Source organism: Colias croceus, chromosome 6 (assembly GCF_905220415.1).
Source record: "Colias croceus chromosome 6, ilColCroc2.1".
NCBI classification, from domain to species: domain Eukaryota; kingdom Metazoa; phylum Arthropoda; class Insecta; order Lepidoptera; family Pieridae; genus Colias; species Colias croceus.
The window spans coordinates 10,079,712-10,107,496 of record NC_059542.1 but is presented as its reverse complement, the minus strand read 5'-3'; the positions used below and the strand labels follow the sequence as shown (position 1 = coordinate 10,107,496).

The 27,785-nt window shown below is 32.3% G+C and overlaps 3 protein-coding genes across 3 annotated transcripts; 2 read left to right on the top strand and 1 right to left on the bottom strand.

Annotated features, from left to right (window-relative positions):
• The first annotated feature begins 110 nt into the window (after window positions 1–110).
• On the top strand, window positions 111–2,259 carry LOC123692734 (arrestin homolog). Its single transcript, XM_045637510.1, has 6 exons — window positions 111–422; window positions 514–720; window positions 866–997; window positions 1,071–1,422; window positions 1,503–1,697; window positions 1,769–2,259. Exons 1-6 carry the CDS (start codon window positions 234–236, stop codon window positions 1,915–1,917), a joined length of 1,224 nt encoding a protein of 407 aa, XP_045493466.1. The 5' UTR covers window positions 111–233; the 3' UTR covers window positions 1,918–2,259.
• An 8,689-nt stretch (window positions 2,260–10,948) lies between these two features.
• LOC123692431 lies at window positions 10,949–21,388 on the top strand. The gene is made up of 6 exons (XM_045637176.1): window positions 10,949–11,134; window positions 13,705–13,861; window positions 14,298–14,415; window positions 15,549–15,683; window positions 17,509–17,722; window positions 19,905–21,388. Exons 1-6 carry the CDS (start codon window positions 10,975–10,977, stop codon window positions 20,057–20,059), a joined length of 939 nt encoding a protein of 312 aa, XP_045493132.1. The 5' UTR covers window positions 10,949–10,974; the 3' UTR covers window positions 20,060–21,388.
• Window positions 21,389–23,238: 1,850 nt separating this feature from the next.
• LOC123692430 lies at window positions 23,239–27,183 on the bottom strand. Its single transcript, XM_045637175.1, has 6 exons — window positions 27,013–27,183; window positions 26,417–26,573; window positions 25,915–26,032; window positions 25,230–25,364; window positions 23,952–24,165; window positions 23,239–23,550 (listed from the first exon to the last, which is right to left on the bottom strand). Exons 1-6 carry the CDS (start codon window positions 27,173–27,175, stop codon window positions 23,396–23,398), a joined length of 942 nt encoding a protein of 313 aa, XP_045493131.1. The 5' UTR covers window positions 27,176–27,183; the 3' UTR covers window positions 23,239–23,395.
• Window positions 27,184–27,785: the final 602 nt, after the last annotated feature.

Below are 27,785 nucleotides of genomic sequence, written 5' to 3'. Positions count from 1 at the left end.
AACGTCATACGAGTTTAATCCAATTTGTCTCCTACGAGTTAAATCTCATTACGTTGCTACTTTATTCTCAGGAAACCTCATAGGTTGCTAGTATAAATAGGTGGTAGAGGCCTAGGCTCATCACTTCTGGTGAACGCCTCACAGCCTAAACATTCCAAAAACAATCCAACTAAATACGAAAGTATACTAAGTTCAATTTTTCCTGTGGTCTCGTATCACTCTCCCCAAGCAAAATGCTTGATTACCTATCCCTTATCTTTGTGGTTGCCGTAAAGGTTTTCAAGAAAACCACCCCCAATGGAAAAGTTACGGTTTACCTTGGCAAGCGTGACTTCATTGATCATATAGATTACTGCGATCCAATCGATGGAGTGGTGGTCGTTGACACCGACTACCTGAAAGGAAGGAAAGTTTACAGCCAGGTATAAAAGTGTTGTGAAATAGTGACGTTCTGTGCATCTTGTGATAAGTGAAGTGCATTCCCTGGATTTAAAATTATTTGTATCTGTGCAGCTCGTGACCACTTACCGCTATGGTAGGGAGGAAGATGAGGTTATGGGAGTCAAATTTTCCAAGGAAATGGTCATCGGTACGGAACAGGTCGTCCCAATGATCAACAACAAAATGGAACTGACACCCGTCCAGGAGAAACTTCTGAAGAAACTGGGCCCTAACGCCTTCCCATTCACCTTCAACTTCCCAGAGATGTCCCCAAGCTCGGTAATAAATTTATTTATATTAACTTAAAGCAATCAAATGAAGATAAGGATACGAAGGGTACATCATTTCACAAACCTATTTCATATTATTATCGATTCAATAATTCATCGATTTTATTTATTAATCGGTTCTCATTCAATGTTAGGTAACTCTGCAAGCATCCGATGAAGACCAGGGCAAGCCCATGGGCGTTGAATACTGCGTCCGCACTTACGTTGCCGAGAGCGAAGACCAAAAGAGCCACAAGAGGAGCTCGGTCACTTTGGCGATCAAGAAGGTTGTCTTGAATACAACTTTATCAATTACTTCGCTTTCTAAACTGTACTACTAAATTTCCTTTTTCATTACAGCTTCAACACGCACCTGCCTCCCGAGGCCGCCGCCTTCCTAGCTCTCTCGTCAGCAAGGGCTTCACTTTCAGCAATGGAAAGATCAGCCTCGAAGTCACTTTGGACAAGGAAATCTACTACCATGGCGAAAAGATCTGCGCGAACATCATCGTTTCCAACAACTCCAGGAAATCGGTCCGCAACATCCGCTGCATGGTTGTGCAACACGTTGAAATCACCATGATCAACTCGCAGTTCAGCCGCCACGTCGCTTCCCTGGAAAGCCGTGAAGGTTGCCCAGTCACCCCCGGCGCCAGCCTTTCCAAGAGCTTCTACTTGGTACCCCTTGCTCGCAGCAACAAGGACATCCGCGGTAAACAATATACATGAAAAATTATTTCAATTTTCTTTCCATATCAAACCATTGCATTAAATATTTGTTTCGTGAAACAGGTGTGGCTCTGGACGGACACCTGAAGGAAGATGACGTCAACTTGGCCAGCTCCACCCTTGTGACCGAAGGCAAATGCCCAGCTGACGCTATTGGTATTGTCGTATCCTACTCCGTTCGTGTCAAGCTGAACTGCGGTACTCTTGGAGGCGAACTCGTTACCGATGTGCCATTCAAACTTCTTCACCCTGCTGAGGGTAAGGCATCGTTCCAATAGAATTGTTCCTATTTAAAAACGTTTTGTATTCATTAAATCTATCCATTCTAGGATCTGTTGAGCGCCAGCGATTCAACGCCATGAAGAAGATGCAATCCATTGAGCGACACCGCTACGAGAACTCTCTATACACCAACGAGGAAGAGGACAACATTGTCTTCGAAGACTTCGCCCGCCTCAGGATGAACGAGCCAGAATAAGCAGACGGAGGATCGCAAATCGATAAAAAACCAAAAAAAAAGAAAAAAAATGTATAAAAAACCAAAAAAAAAATTACACGTAACCAAGCAAGTCAACCACGTAACTTATCTTCATTGATTGGCAACTATTGGCGACCCTTAAATACCTTAGAGTATACATCAACTCATTTGTATACTACCTTCATTATCATGACATTAATACCAATATAGTTAACGTTTATAATATTGAAAAATGTGAGGCATATATTATAATGTAATAACCAATTATTTATCTGAATAAAAACATCATCCTTCATTGTATCCAACTTACCTTATAAAATTAAATAAAAAAAATTCACCAGATTTACTGTGTTTCACTTTCACTGTCGACCTTTAACCTATTGCAACTTCTAAATATAAAATGTAAAAGTTTAATGTGATCACGATAAAGTCCTGCACTACACTAACACTGTTTCGAAATGCAATACAGGAGCAAATATGACCACCTTAGCTCGCCTATTATTGTCGCTTTTTTTAATCGCAAGGGTCTTCATTCCCTTCTTGATTTATGCACCTTTTTATATCGACTATCATAACATTCTTATTCTTACGATTTGCATACATTAAATTCAATGCTTTTCTGACCACAACAGAAATTAAACAAGCGAAATATTAATTGCTATTGTTATTTAAAAGGCGTTAATTTTTATAGCAACATAAAAAATATACATGGCATAATATAATATTTATACTAAACTGATTATATTAGAAAGATAAAAAAGGATAAAAATATCACATTATTATTTATCAATTTTTACATTCTACTTAAACATAAAAAAAATTAATGAATATACCTTGAATACACAGATTAAAAAGCTTTCATTGAATAAATTATTCTATTCTAAATATTTAAAAAGAAATATAAAAAAAATGGAACGTAGGACTTAGTTAGTTACATTATTAAAAATTTCTCATTTTTATGCTATGAAACCGTATAAAAATTAAAAATTAAAAGTCAAGTGAACACAATCCATATCTAGGTATTTTTTATGAATTCATCGAACGAACGGCAATTATTAGTAATTAAAATTTAAAAACAATATTTTATACGCTTGTACCTACCATACAATTATTATTTTATTAATCCTATAGAATATAGATCCTTCAATCACATTTTTTTTAAGTACATATTATTGAGAAAGTCTCATGCTTCCGTCTCTACATATTATAATTTTTAATTCAAAAGAAAATTTTGATGAAACTTTGAGGTGAAAATTACGAAAAAACTATTTATTTCACTGTTTCCAAATATGATGGGGAATATCCTGTGGAATATCGATATTTCATTTTTGGTAATCTTTTGAAAGCTTTTGAAGTAGGTATCTACCAGTTTTCTGGTGGAGGAAATTTTGTTACTTCCTAAGGTTACTTCATTCTTATTTTATGAAATAACTTGACCAGACTATCTAGATTTGTCGTTAACCATAAAACGTAATTGAGTAAAACTAAGTTAGTAATATAATAATTATTAGTAACAGCAAAAGACTTGTCTCAGTATCCTTGCCTTATCCATTACATAACTACTGAAAGATTTTCTCACTAAAACTGGTCAAACGAGCTTTGGACAAAGGTTCCTTTTAAAACGGTCCATGTAGTTACAAAGGGTTCGTCCAAAACCAGTTTGACCGACTTATGTGGGAAAGGACAGTCGAATGACCCTTTATTTGCATGTCACTTTTTTCTAAAGGGACCTTTGTTCAGTTAACGTAATAAAAATTTGTATGACAATGTAAGTACTATGTACCAGTATCGTATATGGAAATTATTGTAAGTATTCTTTGTAATGTCCGCTTCGTTTGACTCTTTAGATTTTTATAGATATTTCTAGTAACCTAACTCCTAAGTTGTGTTCGTCAATTAGTATAAACTTCTAAATTGTGCTAATGTGACAAAAAGATACCTAGACATAATAAAATTTTATCAACTGTTTATGATATCAACACACTTTTATGTATTGCACAATGATGTAATCCACAATCAATGATGATTAATCACGACATGACTTTGTATTTTTGAAGAGGGTAGTCTTCTGAAGTCAGTACTCGGCTCAGGTAGGTGTGACATAGGCTGTTTTTATTTCATCCCAGGCGAAGACAGAGAAACTATCCCAGGTATTTGTTTTTATTTTTATAGTGGCGAGTAGGAAGTAGTAGTTTGTAGTAGTACATGAAGGATATTCTTTTTTATTTTTCTAAAAGATAATTTTTAAAAGAGGCAAAAACAGATACATGTATCCGCTTATTCTGTATTCAAGAGAAACATTCTTAAGGACAGAAAATATTCAATACCAATATCTTCATAATACATTTAAGTATACCATTATATTTACACTAAACAGTAAAAGGTGATGAACTGTAAAATTCAATACAAACAAACAACGAAGCTTTTTTCATCTCGCGCGTGGCTTTAAACATCAGTGGGGTACACGCAGTCTCCCCTTTTATACAGTTAAAGTAAGATGAAAGGGACGGCATATTGTATAATTTATAATTATTTTAATACATTTTAAATGTTGATAATAAATATTAAAAGATGTATGGGATAAGTATCTATTTGTTTCACGGTTTTTTTTTTATAGTGGGGAAATCTTCCAAAGATACCCACGGCCCCCGGGGAAGGAGCCGTGGGTTATGTCGGATTCTTACCGACTAAAACCCCACTGTATTCCGTCGAGCCGCTTTAGTGATGGGGCCGCGGGTATTGATTAGAATTCTTCCGCGACTTACCATGGTCTACCTGCATAAACCGCATGTAAATAGTAAATTATTTTTATTGGTCACTTCAATTCAAAATCATTGTTACATACATATTTGTATATTGTACATTTTTAAACTAAAATAAATAATTTTAGACCTTTACACATGTTCCGTTACCTTGTAACTACCTACCTACATGAAAAATAAAGGGGTTTGAAACTTTTTGTATGGACGCTGGCATATCGACCTGCCGCCATTTTGATTTTTTTTCAAAATCGCGGCGCACGATTAAAGTGGTATGTATGGATAGAGGACACATAGACGAACAAAAAATGTCTCATAACATAGTACCCTAAAGCGTCACATTACCGAGATATTTGGAGGTAAATATTCACTTATGAGTACAACGACAAACACTAAAAATAGACTAATTATTACGTGTCTATATGCATAATATTATCTCCAAATAATCACTCCCAGGTAGATTATTATTATTACAGGAAGAAATTAGGTATTCATTACATTACTTACATTTTTATGTAAGTACTAGCTTCCGCCCGCGACTCCGTCCGCGCGGATGTCGGTCTTTGCGTGGATGGTTTATTTCTCCATTTTGAGTACTCGGACAATGACATCTTATAAATATCTATTGGACCCAAATACGGCTAGGTCTATAATAATACGCAACGTGTGTTCGCGGTACCTACTACAGAACAACGTCTATGGATAACTGAAAAATTGAGAATAATTTTTTTTTTACGTATTTTTCCAGGATAAAAAGTATCCTATTTTACGCCCAGGATAATAAGGTATAATTATACCAAGTTTCATCGAAATCGAACCGGTAGTTTTCACGTGATGTCTTCACATACAGACAGACAGACAGACAGACAGACAAAAATTTTTTTAATCACATATTTGGGTTTGGTATCGATCCAGTAACACCCCCTGCTAGTTATTTTTTCAATATTTTCAATGTACAGAATTGACCCTTCTACAGATTTATTATATGTATAGATGTATGTTTTTATGTAATGAATTTTTATGTAATGAATGTACCTACTTTCTTCCAATAAACGGTTAATTAATAATAATCTACCTGGGAGTGATTATTTGGAGATAATATTATGCATATAGACACGTAATAAGTAAATTTTTAGTGTTTGTCGTTGTACTCATAAGTGAATATTTACCTCCAAATATCTCGGTAATGTGACGCTTTAGGGTACTATGTTATAAGACATTTTTTGTTTGTCTATGTATCCTCTATCCATGCATACAACTTTAATCGTGCGCCGCGATTTTGAAAAAAAATCAAAATGGCGGCCGGGTTGATATGCCAGAAAGTTTCAATGCCCTTTCATTGGAATTTCGATAGTTTCAAATATGTTAACGAAAAAAATACAGCCCACATGTAATATACATGTAAAGGTGAATAATAATCAAACTGATAACTTTCATTGTTTAAACTAACTTTTATGTAGCCCTCATGAGAAATTTTGTTACTTCTTGACTTGACCCTTATTTTAAATATTTCTAAGGGGCTACACAGGGACACTAAACTCACCCATAGGATATTATGTTTTCTCGAAGAACATACTTGTAATTTTTCACATTTTACAGATCTTCATCAAATTTTATTTTAGTCTGTAGTAATTAAAATTTAGTCTGTAGTAATTAAAATTTAAATTCTCACTTTGCTTCTTCATCTTCACTTAACGCCACTGTAAAAATAAACTTAATCTTTCTACCGCTTCTACTCCTGTTTTTCCTCCGTTTGTTTTTAAACAAAGTTCTGTTGATGAAGTTAAGAGGGCTATCCTGTCCATATCGTCGAATGCCATCGGTACTGATCTTATCAGTCGTAATATGATCATTCCTATCCTTGATATCATTATTCCCGTCATTACCCATATCCTAAATTTTTCAATCGTCTCCGGAACTTTTCCTAGCTCCTGGAAGGATGCTCACATCATTCCCCTCCCCAAAAAATCTAATCCATCAAACTTATCTGATTTTCGTCCTATTTCCATCCTACCATTTTTGTCCAAAGTACTCGAGCGCCTTATCCATTCCCAGCTTAGCACTTTCCTTAACATTAATAATATCCTTAGTCCTCATCAGTCTGGTTTCCGTCCTGGTCATAGTACGACCACTGCACTTGTTAAAGTTACAGATGACATTCGTTACGGTATGGATAACAAGCAACTCACAGTTTTAGCACTTCTTGATTTTAGCAATGCCTTCAACATGGTAAATCATGATATTCTGCTGAGTTTGCTTCGTCTTATTAACTTTTCATCGACAGTTCTTGATTGGTTTTCAAGTTACCTGGGCGATCGGCGGCAGCGTGTTTTGATGGATGAAAATCAGTCAACTTGGTGCGCAGTTGCCGCCGGTGTGCCTCAGGGTGGCGTCTTGTCACCTCTTCTCTTTGCTATTTTCATAAATAATCTTACTTCTCAATTAACTTCTCCCTACCATATGTTTGCTGACGACTTACAAATTTATACCCATTCGACGCTCGATGAACTACCAAATGCTGTTCATTCTATTAATAATGAACTGGCTAAAATTGTCATTTGGTGCGATCAATTCGGCCTTAAGATCAACCCCGCAAAAAGCCAGGTTATTGTAGTTGGTAGTCCTTACCAAATATCTGAGGTTGACTGGGGTATATTGCCTGCTGTACATATTAACGGTGTTATAATACCTTTTAGTAAGCATGTTAAAAACTTAGGTATTCACTTAGATCAAACTTTATCTTGGTCCCACCAGATTCAAGAACTTGGTCGGAAATTTTACGCCGCGTCTAGTTCTCTACGACGTCTGCGTAACTTCTTACCCATACCGACAAAAATTATGCTAGCACAGTCCCTACTCCTTCCCATTATTGATTACGCTGATGCATGCTTTCCTGACTTAACGGTTGAGCAACTAGACAAACTTGAGCGACTTCAGAACTTCGGTATTCGGTTCGTATTTGGTCTCCGTAAATACGACCACGTCTCCTCTTTCCGCAAGAAACTCAAGTGGCTCCCAATTCGTCTTCGCCGGAATGTGCATTATTTGCTTCTCCTGTATCGTATCCTTTTTGACCCCAAGACCCCCTCCTATCTCAAAATGAAATTTAACTTCCTGCATTGTGAAAGCTATTCTCTTCGTTCGGTCGATAGGCTTGTTCTGTCTACTCCTTTTCATCGAACACATTTCTTTGGTAATTCCTTTACAGTCACTGCCATAAACCTCTGGAATGAACTGCCGATAAACATCAGACAAGCTCAATCCCTAACTTGTTTTAAAAATCTCGTCCGAAATCATTACTCAAATCTGGCTTTTGACTCGGTATAGCATATTTAGCTCATTATAATATGTATTATTATATGTATGTATATTATTTCTCTAATGACTCCTTGTTCTTTGTCTTTTATTATTTTATATGTATTATTGTATATGTATTTATAATATGTATGTACATATATATATATTTTACATATGATATGTTTATTTTTTTTTATGTATGTTTTTATTTTATAGTATTTAGTTTATAATCTTTATTAAATAATATTTTTATTATCTTTGTATAACATTATTATTTATTTATCTTTGCGTATACTTTCTACCAACCTACCTCCTATTTCTAGTTTATTATTTATCCTTCTATCAGTTGGTTGCCTGGAAGAGATCACTCTTGAGTGATAAGGCCGCCTTCTGTGCTGTTTTTCTTTTAGAATAAGTTTTGTTTGTATTGTATGTATTTTGGCAGCACAATAAAGAGTATAAATAAATAAATAAATAAATAAATAAATTAACATAATTAATACATTTAAAAATAAATAATTTAATAGACAACCTTGTTCATTATCTTCAACGAGTACTTAAAATTTTCTTCTAATTAAATAATCGGTCTAATATTTAATCATTATTTTTCTTAAATCCAGGCACTTATGGACCTAGATACTAAATTTTTCTTCCGACCTTATCGGTGACGGATCAGTGGAACAATAAAAAATCAATATAGACCTTTGCAAAACTTTCTCAGGACGAAACTGGTCAAACCAGTTGTGGACAATGGTGTCTATGGAGACACTGTCCCTTAAATTGCAAGGGTTCGTCCAAAACCAGTTTGACCACTTTGTGTGGGAAAGGACAGTCGAATGACCCTTTATTTGCATGTCTTAGGTGAAGGTGAAACTATTATAATGCTAACGGTACAACCCTTCCGCGTGGCAAGTGTAAAGGGATCTTTTGTGCGAAAGCTTTTGACGGCATGCTATACACAACCTTATGTGGTAATGGTAGAGTTGAAATTAAATTGCAATATAAGTTAGTAGTACTGGACACATTGCTATCTAAGAACTGGTTTGGACAGAAAATGCAGGAAGGGCGGACAGGAACGGCATTAGAACGTGACAACGGTTATTTTGCAAGGATTGTACAAACTATGGGAATTTTGCTATCATTTTAAATCTGGTCAAAATAATTAATAGGCATACTATTGTGGTATAAAATTATGGTGTTTTTTAAACAGCAGTTTGATAAATGGGTATACATAATTTATAATTAAATGAATTTTATAACAATTCAAGATCCGTTAAAAGAATATTTCACAATATTATGCTAAATGAAAAAGAATGTACGCAACAGCTACTTCTTCACAGCAAAATCTAATAGAAATAATTTTGTATATTATGATAAAATTTATAGTTCAGGGTTCTTTATGGTAATTTTTTTAGTTTTCAGAATTAAATTGAAAGTGTGCTTTTGATCTCTTACTGTATCGGGTAATGAACTTTATAAACCTAAGGATCTCTATCCTTAGGCTTGTTATTGACTTCATGAAAATGAGTAAATACTCACTGTGAGTAACATAAAAATAAACATATCATCTAAAAATAAATAAGTAAGCGATTATATTCAATAATCGCTATGTATATCGAAATATAATCACTACATAGTATAAAACAAAGTCGCTTTCTCTGTCCCTGTGTCCCTTTTTTTTCTTTAAAACTACGCAACGGATTTGGATGCAGTTTTTTTTTAATAGATAGAGTGATTCTAGAGGAAGGTTTTAGTAGGTATATATAATTTATTAGGTTTTATACAAAGCGGGCGAAGCCGCAGGCGGTAAGCTAGTTAAATTATAAACCTTGAAATTATATCCACAAGTCTATCTTAACACAGTTATAAAAAAAGTTCATAATAATATCATTTATATCGTTACTTACATAAGTATAGATAATTATAAAGATAATATAGCAATCTTGTTGAGTTCTTAAATTGCGGCGTTTTTGAATGAACATCCAAAATATATTATTGTGAATCCATTATACAGGGTTACTTATAAAACACCAGCAACCTCGCAGGACAAGATAGCTAACATCATAAGTAACAACATTTGTTCTACGACTTTTGGTAATTTGTTAGATTTTATTTTCATACAAAAATAAATATTCATTTAATTTTCCGTTTGAATATTATAAACTCTACGCGCATTCCAAAAATTACGTAAACAAGAAGCGAACGGGAGGGAAAAGGGGGCGTCGCGTCGTCCTTTCGATAATGAATAGAACATAGACTTACAAATGTTAGGAGAGTACAATAAAAGCTTAAAAAATCATTTAAAAATAATTTATCGCGTTATGCCAAAAGTCGTAGAACAAATGTTGTTACTTATGATTTTAGCTATCTTGTCCTGCGAGGTTGCCGGTGTTTTACAAATAACCCTGTATAAATATAGACACACGTATAAATTTAATTAATTAATTATACCTAAGTTAATTAATTACTAGACTATTCTAATTATAATACAATAACATTCTCACAATATAAATAGTCTAACCTTTGTTTTCTAGAAATAAATTTAAATAATAAAATCGGTGTTAAAATTTTATATCACCTCGTCGATTTAGATTGTAAAGACGTGACATCATAATATATCGGTACCTAGTTGCATAAGTTGCATTATATTTTAAAAACTCTCAAGTAATTATTTCGGATGTTAAAAATTCCATCGACTTCCGAAGTCAGTTTTAAAGTCAGTTTCAGAGATTAAAAATGTGCGTCCACTATAATTATTAAAATCAATTATTACATAAGTACATATTTAAGTTAAGGACACTTGGATAATAATGGTTGAGTATAATAAAGTAATCCAAGTTTGATCTTACACCTTTTTAATTATTCATTTTTATTCTATAGCGTTTTTCCTCATAATATTATGTTTAATAATAGGTTGCTGTAAAATACGTTATTAATAAAGTTGTTAGCAAATTACACCTACCAGTTTAAAATATACTACTGCAGTGAATAGACACATAAAATGTTGCAAGAGCAAAATAAAGTGTTTTGTTTTCATCCGGATACATTTGATGTAGTTAAAAAGGAAATAAACTTAGTAAAAGAAGATGACATGAAAGAAGCCATTCGAATTCTTAGGGAATGGGTGCAGATGCAGCCTCACTTCAAGACGAAAGACTTCCGTTAGTATAATATTATTTATTATTTGTTTTGCTAACAAATTAAAAAAACTCTATTTTGATAATAAGGAGCTAATAATTCTCTCTCATGGAGCTTTTCAAAATTGCATGCGTTAAGCTGATTTATTTATTACTTGCGGTCCGCCCCGGCTTCGCCCGTGGTACATATTTCGCAATAAAAGGTAGCCTATGTTCTTTCTCGGGGTCTAAAGATTCAGTCTGTGCCAAATTTCATCAAAATCCGCTGAGAGGTAAGCGGGAAAGCATAACAGACAGACAGACAGAGTTACTTTCGCATTTATTATGGTATTATAGTAGGGATAACAAAAAAATCAAAGATACAACACTAAACAGCCTATAGGCCAAAAAGCTATAAAGCAGCCAAGGTCTCGAAAGGTCTACATACAAATTTATATTTCCTTGTATCTGTTGAATTAGATTTTTTAGTTTTATGTCATTCAAAGGCTTTAGAAATGTAGAAATTAAAAAAAATAGAAAAAAGCGGAAGACGCGGGTTCAAATCCCGCCTGATAGAATTTTTTCAATAATTTCAATTTATATTAATTGTATCTGTATAATGTGTATAATATTATGTATCTTCATACGTATCTACTTATATTATTTTTATCATATTATATTGTGTTAATAATCACGATTTTTATTTTTCCAGAAAAATGCCCTTTTTATTTGACAATTTTCATCACGAAGCTCACTCATAGTATCTAAAAATATAAAGTGTAGTTTCTAATTTCTGTGTCAAAACCTCATCAACGATTAAAATCCGATAATCCATTTTTGGATGAAAGATTAACTCATCTCCATATTCACAATTTTTCGCTTCTATAAAATATAAGTTTAATGGAATTTATTTTTTATTAAATATTTATTTGTCTATGTTTACAATTACACGGTTAAAAGTAGTGATTATATAATATTATAATCATTTTAATCGTGTTTTTTTATCAAGGTTGTGAGACATGATTCTGTTTGTAGGCAGAGTTACTTATAAATGATATAAGTATCATATTTTATTTCTTAGCATATCAAATTGACCTCTAGTTAATAACAGGTTTTCGTTTTTAAACCAATTAATTACTGTCTTATTGATGTCATGCGTGATTTACGAGAGATCTTAGATTTTGAGGCCAATGGAGCTATGTGTTATCGAATGATTTTTTTTTGTAGTCAGGTCCAATAGAAATAAAATTATGTCAGTCATAGTTTAGTTTTTATAAGCTACGGTATTAGTAGCTACACCCGAACCTCAGAAGCTATCTGAGGAACATTGAATCACTACAACTTAGAATATTAAAACAAATAGTATCTCCTAAGATAAACAAAATATGTAAAAATAGTAATGAAAATCTCTTTCACCATTGTAAAGTTTTGCCGGTAGAATCTTTATTCCATTACACTATATTAAATACACTAGGTATATTAAATCATTACCCGTCAACAAACCAACCAACGCTTAATCATTCCAAAAATAATTAACACTTATGGTAAAAGAACAACTCGTTATTTAGTTACGGCATTCAACAAATAACCTAATATTTAGTCGAAAAGAAAGAAACGATGTTATGATAAAAGTTGACCCAAAAGTTTTATATTATCTGTAATTATTGACCTATGCACGTAGGCGAACTCGAAACTTGATGTTGATAATTTAATCGCTCTACATTAAGAAAATAAATTAAAGGTACAAGTCCGAGACGGGCCGCAGACCGCAAACTGCAACAGCAAACTGCAAGCGACAGCACTTGTTACTATGAACATCTATGAAATTGATTCCAAGCGCGGCAACACTGCTGCCTGCAGACGCAACGCGCAGCGTGCGGCCGCGGCGCGCAGCGACCGCAGACTGCAGTATGCAAATGCCAATTATTGCCATGGCAACTATTTGTTTATTTATATTTTAATTGGTGAATTCTTATGACTTTTGCGTTCTGTGCATTGTGCAGCCACGGCATGCAGCCGCAGTTGGAATAGCGACCGCAGGCAGCATTGCGGTAACCGCAGCTGGTAGCCACAGTGTCGCCTGCGGTTGCAGTCTGCGGCCCGTCTCGGACTTGTACCTTTAAATATAAATTTAGTGGTTTTGATTTTATAAACAATAAATCAATCATGCACCTACTGGTAAAATAATACATTATCCTACCTCTGTATACCTAGTTCACTAGCTTCCCGCCCACGGCTTCGCCCAAGTTTTCTAAGAAAAACCCGCATAGTTCCCGTTCCCGTGGGATTTCCGGGATAAAAACCTATCCTATGTATAATCCAAGTTAACCTCTATATGTGTGCTAAATTTCATTGTAATCGGTTCAGTAGTATTAGCTTGTAAGAGTAACAAACATACATACCTTCACATACAAATACATCCATCCTCACAAACTTTTGCATTATATTAGTAGGATAGGATAGTATAGGATAGGATAAGATAGGAATTAGGATTAGTAGGATAGGATAGGATAGGAAGAGATTGCGTACCTAGACTTCAGTTAATAATTTTAGTTTTGACTTTAGACCAATCACATAACTAAGTAATTTTATAAATATTTTTATTTTTATTACAGCTGATTCGTATTTAGAAAGATGGATTGTCGTATCAAAAGGGTCGGTCGAAAAGGCGAAATCTCGCTTGGACAGAATGTGTACAATGCGAACTCTGTTGCCCAACTTCTTCAAGGAGTCAGACATAACGCAGGATTTTAACGGCTTAAGTGATAAAGTGTGAGTTTGTTTGTTTTATTTTTATAGTATCTACCACTCAAATGTTTTATAAATATAAGTTAAATAATAGAAAAAAATCGATCCAATAAGGCTGAACTCGAAAACGTCTTTCGCCTAGTGTGAGTTGTTTTTGTTTATTTTTGTTGAACTATTTATTCAGATATAGTAAATAAAAATATAAATAATGGAACCAATGTAAGTACGAAACCAAAGGATATTAAAAACAGATTAGTAATCAACAAAAAATTCGTTGAAAATAGAAGGAATAAGAAGCTCAAAAAATATGAAACAAACAAATGGATTAAAGTCACATTTTTTTTAAAGTTACTAGTAGTTAGTCGTATATATTTTATGCATTATCATGAAGAATACTGAATAGGTATAAATAAATTAATTAATTTTATCCATTAGGTATATAATAAGATATTTTTTACAGCGTTGCAGTCATCTGTCCAAAGCTTACGAAAGACCATCACAGAGTGATTGTAACAAAGACCCTTGTAAATGACGCTGATGCAGAATTTTTATCCATGTTTTATAAATTCAGCATTTACGTAAGTTATAATATAATATTAATGTCATATAAACAAATGCTTCATGTTCAAAATAATAATTACAAAAAATTAGCTTTCCGCCCGCGGCTTCGCCCAGGTTTTCAAAGAAAAATCCGCATAGTTCCCGTTCCCGTGGGTTTCCCGGGATAAAAACTATCCTATGTGTTAATCCAAGTTACCTACCCTCTAAAGTGTGCTAAATTTTATTGTAATCGGTTCAGTAGTATTTGTGTGAAAGAGTAACAAACACACACGCATCCTCAGAAACTTTCGCATTTATAATATTAGTAGGATGTAATGCTTCATGTTCAAAATATATAAAAATGTAATGGTTTGTAAGTTTAGGTTAACACTAGTTTAATTTAACATAAAATTACGTATTAGTCTTGTAAGCTAGATCGTAATTTATATAAGGTGCCTGCTATTTTAAATAAGCAACCTTATAAAAATTGTAATATTTGCTAGGTACTAGCAAAAAGCAGAACTGCATGAAGGCCCGAAAAGTTTTTTTTTATCTACCAAAAAAGAACAATGGCAGAATAATAAGTAGTTGATAAAAAATTGCACCTAGGATTGTTATTTATTTGAAATTAAGTATTTTAACTATACAAATAATATGATTATCTATTTTAATTGGCCACGGATAAAAATCATTTTTGGGACTAATATCACATGACTTTTTTGTTACTATTCAAGTTTTGCCAATATTCACTTCACACCTTTTTTATTAGCTTCATCTGTTTGTGAAAATATGTTTGTTATATAACCGACTCCTTTAGACTCGATTTTGACCCACGTTTATTTCAAACTTTGTAGACTTGACATGGATCGACGACAATACAATAATTTAATGAGTTTACGCGTGTTTTTACTTTTTTTTTTTATTACTAACTACATAATATATTAACTACCTTATGTATATAATTATATTATATATAATATATAATATTTACCCCTGTGATTGTTTTTGTACTTGTTCCTAAAGAAAATCGATCAGTGAAACCTTAGTGAAACAGATGTATAATACTGCCCCTTAACCCCCTAGGGGACATGGGACTTCACTTCATACTTCACAATTATTTTTGTAAGATCTCCAAAAAAAAATTAAAATGAAATACCTATTGTAATTTCAGATTGGTGAAGTTTTGAGAAAATACGATTATGTTATGGGTCTTCATAGCGTCTACGATTTACAATCGCTGGATATGGTCAAACTAATCTCAAAGATGAACGTGGTCGAATTTAGAAATATTATAACCGTTTTTCTGGTAAGTTTATACATGTAAAAATAAATGTCTGATTATCTTATTAACCCTTAAATTGTCACCCCTAGATAACTTGTGTTTATAATGTCCAAATTTGGAGGATGTATTGGAATTAGGATAGAAAAGAGGACAATGAAAAAAAAAAAACAAAAATTTCAATTTTTTCTATTGTTTTCACTATGTCACATAATACGGACATTGCCAATTATATGTACATGTTCGAAACGTTACATATAACGGACATTGCACATTATTCCTGCAACCGTGGTACATGAATACAATCTACTTTTTCAGCTCTGTAATTCAAAATTATTATCAAATTATAATTATGGACGATCTAGAATATACTTTTCAAACATCTGTATTAAAATGTTGGTTAAAACTTTAACGATATCGTTAAAAATAATGGATTTTAAAAAACGACACTACTAAAAATCACAGCGTAAGAATATGCTAAGAATTGGAATAGAAATAGTATTACATAGCCTGAGAACTTATCTAATACACCAAGAAAGTCCTCTTCCCATTTCTTATATCGTACAGATTGAAATGTGTTTGCTTCATCGTATGCAAAGAAGTCGTATACCATGCCTGAAGTACCAAAACGAACAAAATCGCTTTTTTTTGATTCTTTGGCATATTATATTATATCCATTTTCTGCCAGTTTTTTAATTTGTAAGGTATTATTATTTAAATTTTCAAACTGTTGAATGATGATGTGGCTGAAGAACTACTGAGAAGTAGGGAAGATTCATCTCGCACCTCATGTAATGGCTGTAATTCTGCAACAATAATATTTTGTTGATGGTAAAATTTCTGACTTTTTGGGTCTTCATTGTGTCTCAAATCAATATGTCGTATAATTCCGAAGGTATGGTGCTGGGGGTAAATGATTGACACTATAATTATCATAGTGAAATCACTCCTGTAGGTCTACATTTCCTTCGAAATCGACATCTCAACTCAACACCAGACTCTTCAGCTTCCGCCAGAGGTAGCGAGGGAATTTTTTATTGATTGCCAAGTCATGCTCCTGTAAAATATAATAAAAATAGAGAAAAATATATCAAAATGATTCCGTTGAAAATGGAGGGCCTTATTGGCAACGTCCGTTACATAGGACACGTGAAGAATACCCTAGTATATACTCCAAGTTGTCAACGTCCGTTTTATGGGACATCGTATATAAACTAATATTTGTATACCAAATATTGTAAAATATGTAAAAATTATGTCAAAATACTATACTTACAATCGTATTCTAACTAATAATATAACATTATAAGCAAAATAGCCAAAATACTTACAGTTATTATCAATTTTATCAGAAGAGTCAAGAGATCCGTTTTTTGCAATTTTCAAATGGTCACCATTCGCGACTGTACATGGCTTTGGTAAAAAAACCTGCATGTACGCAAAGGACATAGCTAGTCCCTTCCCAATATACCGATTAGCGAAGCTTAGGTCTGCCATAACAGCGCCAGCATGTGTGTAAATACTATGTCCTTTAAAACGGACGAAATCAATTTAAGGGTTAAATTAGTCCTTTGAAAATAATAAAGAATTGAAACGAAAATAATAATACTGCACCTTGTTTCGATTGCATGAAATAGACGAAAAAAATATGATAACTGATAAGCAAGAAACTGAAATCTAAACTTATTAAGTATAGAGGAAACATTATTGTTTTTTTCTGTTACTTTAAACAATTCTAGACCGATGTTTAAAATCGTTTTACTTTAAGAAAGCTGCATCCGTGTAACGTAATAAAATTTGTGAATTTTTATTAAGAAAAATAGTCATTTACTTAAAAATTATATCTTTCAGGAAGGATACAGTATGAGAGTTAAGGGTATACATTTAATATCGCAGTCAAAAAGCATCGAACTTTTACTGAATATTGCCAAAACAATCCTGAAGCCTAAGATAATTAGCCGTATGTACGTACATAAGTCGTATGATGATCTACACGAGTTTATTGGAAAAGATGTCCTCCCACCAGAGTTTGGAGGCAATGAAAGATCGATTTTTGAATTACATGGTAAGTAATTATCACTAGTTGTTACTGGCTTTATAGTACATTTCAGTAGTCATTGTAGGGTAAACGCAGGTATTAACGACCCCTCTAAGGCAATTTCAAAATCAACCATATTTTTTAAGTATACTGGCTCTTCTAAAGATTTATAATTTCATTTTATATGCTAGTGTTATGTATAAAAAATGTATTTATTGAAGCAAATACATTCTAATAAAGGATTATCTTGTAAAAAATAATTTACAATGTGACTAAGTCGATTGTTGCTATTACCGACCCATAAAAACGGCTGTGAAGCTATTAACGATTTTTATGCAGCTATTCCCGATCGTATGTGAGAGGAAGCCTTTTTCCAGCAATGGAATGTATAGAAGCTAGTGATGATGATGATTACCGATCTTAATAAAATGAAATAAAAATGCAAATATATTCGTATTTTTTTAGTGTAGTTATTTTTAATAAAACAAATGAGTACTTTTTAGTAATGAACTAAATAATTATAAACTTTTAAATTAATCAACATAATACTATTAATATATGTACATATATATTAAATTAAGGATTTCAAACTCTAGGATATTTCGTTATGCTATTTGATTGATTGCTTCGGCGAGTTGTGTTTTACTGAATACTTTTCGCCGCTTTTGTGGCTCCATATTTCTGGAAAAAATATACCTAATTATATGTTTTATGTTAATTTAACCTAAAAAAATATAATTTTTAATAGGCACCTATTATGTCATAAAAGTAATAAAAATATATTTGCACGCTCAATTACGAGCAGAATGTTTAAGGATCAATATTATCTGTATATACAAACATCTTTATTCTACATTTTGCAAATAAAGCAATTTGAATTTGTAGATGAGAAACTAAACAATCTATATTCGATCGGTAATAGCTTCCTATAGTTTCTATTGCCGACCCACATGGGTCGGTAATAAAGTATGTAAGTATAAACCTAAATTGTATTACCGACCCATAAAAAAATGGTTATTTTAATTCATTTGACCATCAGACTATAAAATAGATTATAATTGATTAATGTCATACAAAATATGAACAAATGCATATTGTTTAAACAAAAAAAAAACAATGATTTACTACTGTAACTATTCGATAGGGATCCTCGAAAATATCATAACTTTGTATAAATTGACAACGCTAAAAGACACAACACTAGACAAAAAAGTTTAGTCGCTAATAGATTTTTATGAAGACTCATAGCTTAGATTTAAACTGGTCCATAAAACCACTTGTGTTAGTGTGATATAATAACATAAAAGAAAATAAAACAAAAAGTTACGTTGCTGCCATTGCCGACTTACGGGTCGTTGATACCTGCCGCGACTTAAACTGGGGAAGCTAACACCGTCCCATATTAATTTTAAGTTTTATCGTTTCAAATTACTTTTTATTAATAAAATGTTGTAAGAAATGAAAAGTTGACACTTAAATGCATTGACATTTAGTAATATAAATTAAAGTATAGATGTAATTTGTTTGTAAATGTCTTAAAAAGATACTCACAGTACTTACCCGAAGGAACAACGGAACAGTACGACACGTCCTGCTTCCACGCTACCCCGCAGCAACTTACGCATTTTAACTCTTTTTTGCTCAGTTACTCACTCTAACGTTAAAGTATACGATGCTCAAGTAATACATTCGTGTATAACTTTGCCTACCTATAGCTAGAATAGTTCTGGAAACGTTTAAATTTCGAATTACTTTTATAGGTCGGTAATACCTTCAGATTTTCGATGGGTCGTTGATAGCTGCGTTTACTATAGTTTCAATTCATTACAAATTATATTTTCAGTGCATTTTATTCATTCTATTCTTCATGCTATTGTAAATTGTTTCTTATTCTAAGCTCTACAGAAAAAATGGAGCTGGGAATGTCTTTTCGCTAAGAGATCTCGGTCTGGATATTTAATTCATTCTTTTAATGGTACCATATATTCTAAGCCGTACATAATCTTCTAATATATAAAAATCAATGCCACTTTTCGTTGTAATTCCATAACTCGAGAACGGCTGAACCGATTTCGATAATTCTTTTTTTATTATATTCCTTGAAGTACGAGGATGGTTCTTATGTAGAGAAAACGTAAACATGTACCACGGGCGAAGCCGGGGCGGACCGCTAGTTAAATATAATACGAAGGTCACAATTAAATTTCAGACGATCTAATAGATGTGTTATCAACGAAAGAGTTCAGAGAGTGGTCCCACTACATGTACAATGCTCGCACTGATGAAGAGCTCCGACCAAGTGGAAAGTTTAATGAAGACTACGCTGGAACACCTGGAACATTTAGAATATTGAGTCTAGATTAAATTTAGAATTCGTTAATTTAGGTATTTTTTTTAGTGCGGGCACAGATAATAGACGGTATTTTTGGCGGTGACAGTTTAATGTGCACTGTCAGTAGGTGAAAAAAAAATCTCTCAGTGACAAATTATTTGAGATACAGTTGTATTATGTTTAATAATATATTAAACGGTTTTAAATTGTCGCAATATCTGTATATTTTAGTTAATAAATAATATTATATAGGTATATAAAGGTACATATCTAAAAACATATGATTAGTAATTAATTTTTATTAATTTTAGTTGATTTATGCTCGTGGTTCCAGTTCTATTTATCAATAAAACACCCTTCAATACTGCATATATTTTTTTGAAATCATCTAAAAATTGTTCGTTTTAATAGGTACTTCGTCCATGAAAACATAAAAAATGACTGAAAAAGTTTCAGAATTTAAGACAGTTAAGAAATAAGAATATAGGTACTTGGGTTAACGAGTCAGCATTCGATACAGTTAAATAAATTAAATATTACCTATTATTTCAAATGCTCAACTAATCTATAAATCTTGACCTTAATTCGCAATCAGTGGTCAATTATTTAGGTACTTTTTATCTAAGAACCTACTTAAATGGAGACGAATAAATTAATTTAAATCTATAAAAAATGGTTGCGAATTGAAATAATTATAAGCTTACTTTTCTGTAGTCTAATAAATAATGATTGGTAAATAATATTAACAATTACGTTAGTTATAATCGTTACTTAAATTTTTCATGGCAAAATTTCAACATGTTATTAAATAAGGATAGAATGTAAAATTGCTCGACTTATTGGTCAGGTTATAAAAAAACCCGGGCATATGTGAGATACTCCAGAAAAACATTTGAAATCATTCAAGCTTTTCCAGTCATCGAAAGTATAAAATGTAATATGAAATGAAAACAATATCTTCCTCTTTCTTTAATGTAAATATAATAAATGGGGATGAGAGGGATCTACTTGACTTTGGAGTTTGGGGTCCATATTGTCGGCACGCGACGCCAAAGAACTTTTGACTCCCCTTCTTGAATCTATCCATAATTATTATGCTTGTTCAAATAAATATATTGGGTTTTTGATACTTTCTACTGTCATTAAGTAGATAGTTCTTAGAGATTCATTAATAGATAGTTCTTAGAGATTCATTAATTGAATAAAATGCTCTCACCATCACAAGTTTATGGATCTCAAAAGTTTTTATATTTTTAGTAGGATGCAAAAAAGGAAATTTATTGAAAAAAGAAGAGTTAAGGTTATGTATTTCTTAAAAAAAATATTTTTAATAAAATATCCTACAAACAATTTTATGAATAAATATTATGTTTTATTACATTACAATCATATATTATTAACTTTCAGATAATTGCTCCTGGTAAAACAATAACAATGTTACGCATGTGCAACGAACGAATATGAAATAACAATAATGACCTATCTACAATTCAATGATGATAGCGAAATTCCCACATGACCGCGAACAATCCTTGCAAAATAACCGTTGTCACGTTCTAAGACTATTCCTGTCCGCCCTTCCTGCACTTTCTATCCAAACCAGTTCTTAAATAGCAATGTGTCCAGTACTACTAACTTATATTGCAATTTAATTTCAACTCTATCATTACCACATAAGGTTGTGTATAGCTTGCCGTCAAAAGCTTTAGCACAATAGATCCCTTTACACTTGCCACGCGGAAGGGTTGTACCGTTAGCACAATAATAGTTTCACCTTCACCTAAGACATGCAAATAAAGGGTCATTCGACTGTCCTTTCCCACACAAATCGGTCAAACTGGTTTTGGACCCTTGCAATTTAAGGGACAGTGTCTCCATAGAAACCATTGTCCACAACTGGTTTGACCAGTTTCGTCCTGAGAAAGTTTTGCAAAGGTCTTCTATGATTTTTTATTTGTCTTTATATTATTATGCAATAGCCGTTAAGGACAGAAGAATAAATTAGAATAAGTGGGAAGTATTTTTTTAAATTTTGGTATTTTACATGGTAGGTATAGTAGACTACCTAGAGGATTTTGTAATTTTCGTGTTCTCCTTATAGTACATTTTTAATAGGTAAACCTATTCTTAAAAGTAGGTATCAGGCGTAACTGATGACTCTACTTTCAAGATATTTTCAATAATATACAGTTGTAAGTATAGGTACAAAAATATTCTACACCCTTCAGATATTCAAAATAGGGGTCAAGAAATAACAATTATTCTCACGATGGAACACAAATATAAGACTTAGAAATAATGTTATCTGATTTATCAGTAACCGTTATTGTATTTGTTTCACATGCGGGTTGTTCAAACATAAAGTTAATAACAAATTTTAGAAGGCAGTATGTCAGTAGTAAATGATTTGAGCCCTAGAAAAATAAATGCATGCTATACTTACTTTTGTTTTCTCCTGAAATATCGGGTTAGGTTCTAAATAATACGGCAAAACCAAATTCTAAGGAGTAAGTATAATTTTTTCACGCGATATTATTTTACAGTTAAAAAATTTAACTACCTGATTAGTTACATCGAAATTTTTTGATTAACGATAGGAACCCAATTGACCATACTTTTTACTATTTAGAAAAAATAGACTATCTTCACTAGCTCTTGATACTTACCATGAATTTACTATTTTTATTCATATTAGTAAATTGGAAGGGGAGACTGCGAATTGTTGTTCAAATAAAGCCACGCGCTGAGATGAAAAAAGATCACCTTTTATTTACCATTTCTATAGAGTTTTATAGTTCATCGCCTTAACTGTTAAATATTGGAATATAATAGCTGTAATATGTATAGAGACATTTAATGGGTAGAAGTGAATATCATCTGAGAAAATGACGAACAATAGTAAAACGAAATAAGTTTATTTCTACGTAAATGCCTTGCATCTATTCCCCGAGATTCATCTTTTACCATTCGAGTTAGGGATATAATATTTTCAACATATGGAGTGATTATACAAACATAAATTGCTTATTTTTATCCATTACTTTACCTTATAAAAAATTTAATTAAGGTTTTTAAATCTAAAACTTAACCTACTTTAACAATTAATTGTATTTATATCTTACTAGCAAACCGGGCGAACTCCGTTTCGCCACCAGAGACACCTTTTCTTTGCTATAAACCTCACTGAGCCCGAGACCTTTCCAACGAATGCAAAACCGTGGAAATCGGTTCGTGCATTCTGGAGTTATAGCGTCAGAAAGGAAAACCCGACTTATTTTTATATAGTAGATTATTATTTCTTTACAATGGGATCGTCGTGGTAGGTGTCTTATCAGAATAAAATCTAACTAGATTTTATATAATTCTAATTAGTCTAAGCTCAAAACTCTGAAGGTGCCAGGCATGCCAGCATAATCTTCGTTGAACTTGTCTCTCGATCGAAGTGTTTCATCGGTACCAGCCTTGTTCATTTCACGCATGTATTCCATGTTTTCTTCTGTTCCTAATTCTGCTATCCAATCCTCTGAAATTTTATTTTTTTTATTCTAAGACAATAAGTAGGTATTATCAAAATGTGTTAGGCTTTGTACTCGAAACTACGAAAATATGTAAGCTTAAGCACTGCAACCGGTGGTAAATCGTAAAACATGGGTAAAACTATGTTATGGCGATACAAAAGTGCTTCTAGAAGAAGTCTATTTGCATAAATAAATGTTTGAGTTTTAAGAGAAGATAAGTGAAGGCAGTTTTGGAAACAAAATTCTTATAAAGAACATGTAATACTCCTTTCATAATTTGATATTAGGTACAATCCAAAAAAATATTAAAGCCGTCTTCCTTCTCGTAATCATTTCAAACAACGTTGTAAATGTAAGGGCTTCCACAGAAAACTATTAAAACTAAACTCAAACATTACATCCTTACCATGAATTTCCTTGATAGGCCTTTCATATCCTCCCAATTCAGCTGGTAGAACATCTTTTCCCACAATATCATGTATCTCTTCAAACGTTTTATGAGTTGAAATCCGACTGGCCAGCTTGGGCTTTAATATTTGTTTGATGATATTCACAAATAGATCGACACCTTTGGAATCTGATATTATATGAATTCCTTTTATTTTTAAGCCGTAACCTTGCTGAAATAATAGAATAATGTATTAACATGTTTTTTTTCTTGAATATAATAAGTATGTGTTTTGCTATTCTTCACAACATTGTTTATTTATATATAGAATATCCTAATGGTGTTTGAGTGAGAGCTTAATCGTCATTTTAAAAGCAGTCTACTTAACAGTTAAAATCAAATTATTTTTGTTATTATTTCCGATTATATCACAAGAAAGTAAAAATAACATTCTTATCTGCAATATCTTCCCTGGGCAGCCTGGAAGTGATCGCTGATAAGCGATAAGGTTGCCTTATGTGCTATGCATGTTTTCCATTTATTTTAATATTATGTATTTTAATTTGTAATGGTAGGTACATAAAAATGTTAAATAAATAAAATAAATAAATCTTTTAAATTATTTACAAAATAACAAGAGTAGGTAGGTAATTTAAATTATTAACAATTAATCGGAGCTTAAAATGATTTTTAAAACTGCAATGGTAATAATTTGTGATATTCAGAGCATTGCAACAACTTTACAAACAAACTTGATGAATTATGTAATGTTTAATTAAACAGCTTAATTTAAACGGATTATGTGAACGTTAGTTGTTCCATCCATACTAATATTATAAATGCGAAAGTAACTATGTCTGTTTGTCTGTTACTCAATCACGCCGTCAGTAGTTACTGACCTAATTTGCATGAAATTTGGTATAGAGATATTTTGATACTCAAGAAAGGATATAGGATAGGTTTTATCCCGGATATCTCACGGGAACAAGAACTATGCGGGTTTTTCTTTGACTACCCGGGCGATGCCGCGGGTGGAAAACTAGTAGTGACATAATTTCATTGCATGTGAATTTGCTCAAAAGACATCCGCAGGCGCAAGCTCTGCTTAAAACCAAAACCACAGACCCAAACCGTGGTTCGTGATCCCCGTCAAGGGGGCGTCAAGAAGAGTAGACCCATGAGCATAAAATAAATTTAAAAGACAAGTTTTAGATCAGTAATTATATGAAATGCTTTCTTATATATTCAAGTACATATAGTACGATAGCTCTTTAGCATTTCTATAAAATATCTTACCATAAACAGAGATACAGCATGCCGAGTCTCAACAATATTTAATTTAGAAACAAAATTTATTAAATCCAAATTTCTGAAGTCGTAAACAATACGAAAACCAGCGATGTAATCATATTTTCTTTCATACTCTGCCAGCTAAAAACATAATTTATTAATAAGGTGTAAATTACCTACTTGTGCTTTATTGTTGTACATAGAATAACTAAAAAATATTTTGAGGTAAATTTTTAAAATATGTTATTACGATTCAAGTGCTTCTACATAATATTTGACATGCTGCCTACAAGTTCCTCCTCTAAAGGACCGACATATAGGTAGGAAGTAATATCTAAATCGGTCCAGTCGTTTCTACGTTTATGTGGAGAAGCAAACATCTAGGAATTATTTAATTCAATATTACGATTGGTTTAAGCTGCCGTATACATAATTTCAAGCAGCCTTAAATAAAACTATACCTATGTACTTACCTATAATTATAAATTATAAAAGACACTTTTCAAGTAAAGAAAGAAGGTAAGTATAGGAAAAAATAAAATCCCTACTAAATATCTACATCTATTATATATGTATATACATATTATGATATTGTGAACACCAAACATAAAAACATTCCCAATCGTTTTTATTAAAAAAAATCATTATTTTTTAACAAGTCTAACTAATAATAATTGTTATTTTAACTTACATAAACTCCATATTTAAAAAACGTAGTGAATAGTTTTGAGCTCGAAGGATTCTTGTAGGCTTTTATTACGAAAACTCGTTGGTGTTCCTTCGTTAATTTCGGGCAAATGGTCAGAATTCTGCAATAAAAAAATATTTCTTCCTTATAAAAATGTTACCAAAATACCCGAATAATACCGACGTCCGACATGTACAAATAGTAGATAAAATAAATAAATGGACCCAGATATCCCAAAATGTCTAACATAATTAAAAAGGCAAAATACCATATGTTATGTTGTATATGTTTCCAATTTGATGATCAGCCCGCTGTTTTGATAACCATAAATATTGCTTTTTTTGTTCCTTCATGTTAAAAAAATCTACCCTTTCCTACGATGAAATAAACAGACACACAAATACAAAATAATTATTGAAATCTTCAGTTTTTTTTTCTTTTCATATTTGTCAAATTGCTGTTTTAAAATTACCACAAATTAATTACATATCTATCAAATACTTACACTGTCTCAAATAATTCCTTGAAATCCTTTGTAAGATCTTTGTCTTCAAAGAATTCGGGCATCAAAGTTCTCATAGTGCACATTTTGTCCAAACGATTTTTCGCTTTTTCTACTGACCCTTTTGATGCTACAATACATCTCTCCAGATACGAATCGGCTAAAATTATCGAGAATCCTTAGTAATTTCTATAACATTTCCCTACAAAATTGCAAAAAATACACTTCTTTCAACATAAAATTGCAAAAGTAATAATAAAATATTATCAGATTACTTAATGGATATTTTAAATGCCTTACTTCACTCTAAGTACTTTAAAATACTTAAACAAAATGACACCATAAACGTGCATTTTAAATTTGTTAAGTCCTTTAACTCTACATGTTAAATGTCACCTGTAAGCTGCATACGGGCAATTAGAATATATTTTTGAAATGGTAGTTTAATACGTTATTCTTTTTTTTTTTTTTTTTTTATTCGATGAATAATAATTTTTAACGAAGGATTGAAAAATCAGGCCGACTACTAAATCTAATAAGAGTTAATCAACTCTGGATAATATTATTTACACTCCATACTATTAAAAAATTATACTAACGAAAATCTTTCTTCTTAAAATGCGGTTGCATTTTCACCCATTCCTTCAAAATATTAATAACTTCTTTCATTTCACCTGGCCTACTCAAATTGATTTCCTTTCTAACCATTTCAATAGTATTGGAGTGTAAAACCAAGCACTTTTTATTTGCAATTTTATCCATTTTATGCACGTGTTCTCACTTTGAAATGTTATTACAGTGTGATTAACTATAAAGGGTTCAGCATTTTTTAATTTTTGTGTTACTACGTAGACATATGAATAAATTTCAATAATGTTTATAAATTAGGGAAAAAAATTCTCACGGGCGATTGTAAGGATATAAAAAATTACAATATTATGTTTTACGTTGATTGCGTCTAACGGCGTTTTTGTTAGAATAAAGAATAACTTTTTTTTGCTGCATTTTAGAAACAAATATCTATTCATTATTTTTTTTGTATCCCGATTCACGACAATCACGGTAATTTACCGATATTGGAACTATCAAATCACTATACAGGGTGTCCCAAAAAGTAGTGATGAACGGAAGCTGGGAGGTAGAGGACCTAGAGGGCTATCTGAATCACCCCCATGTATGTTATGCGATTTTTCGTATTTTCGAAGTTATGACACATAGATGAAAAATTGAAAAAAATATCATAACTCCGAAAATACGAAAAATCGCATAACATACAGGGGGTGATTCGGATAGCCCTCTAGGTCCTCTAGTCCTCTACCTCCCAGCTTCCGTTCATCACTACTTTTTGGGACACCCTGTATAATGCAGTTTT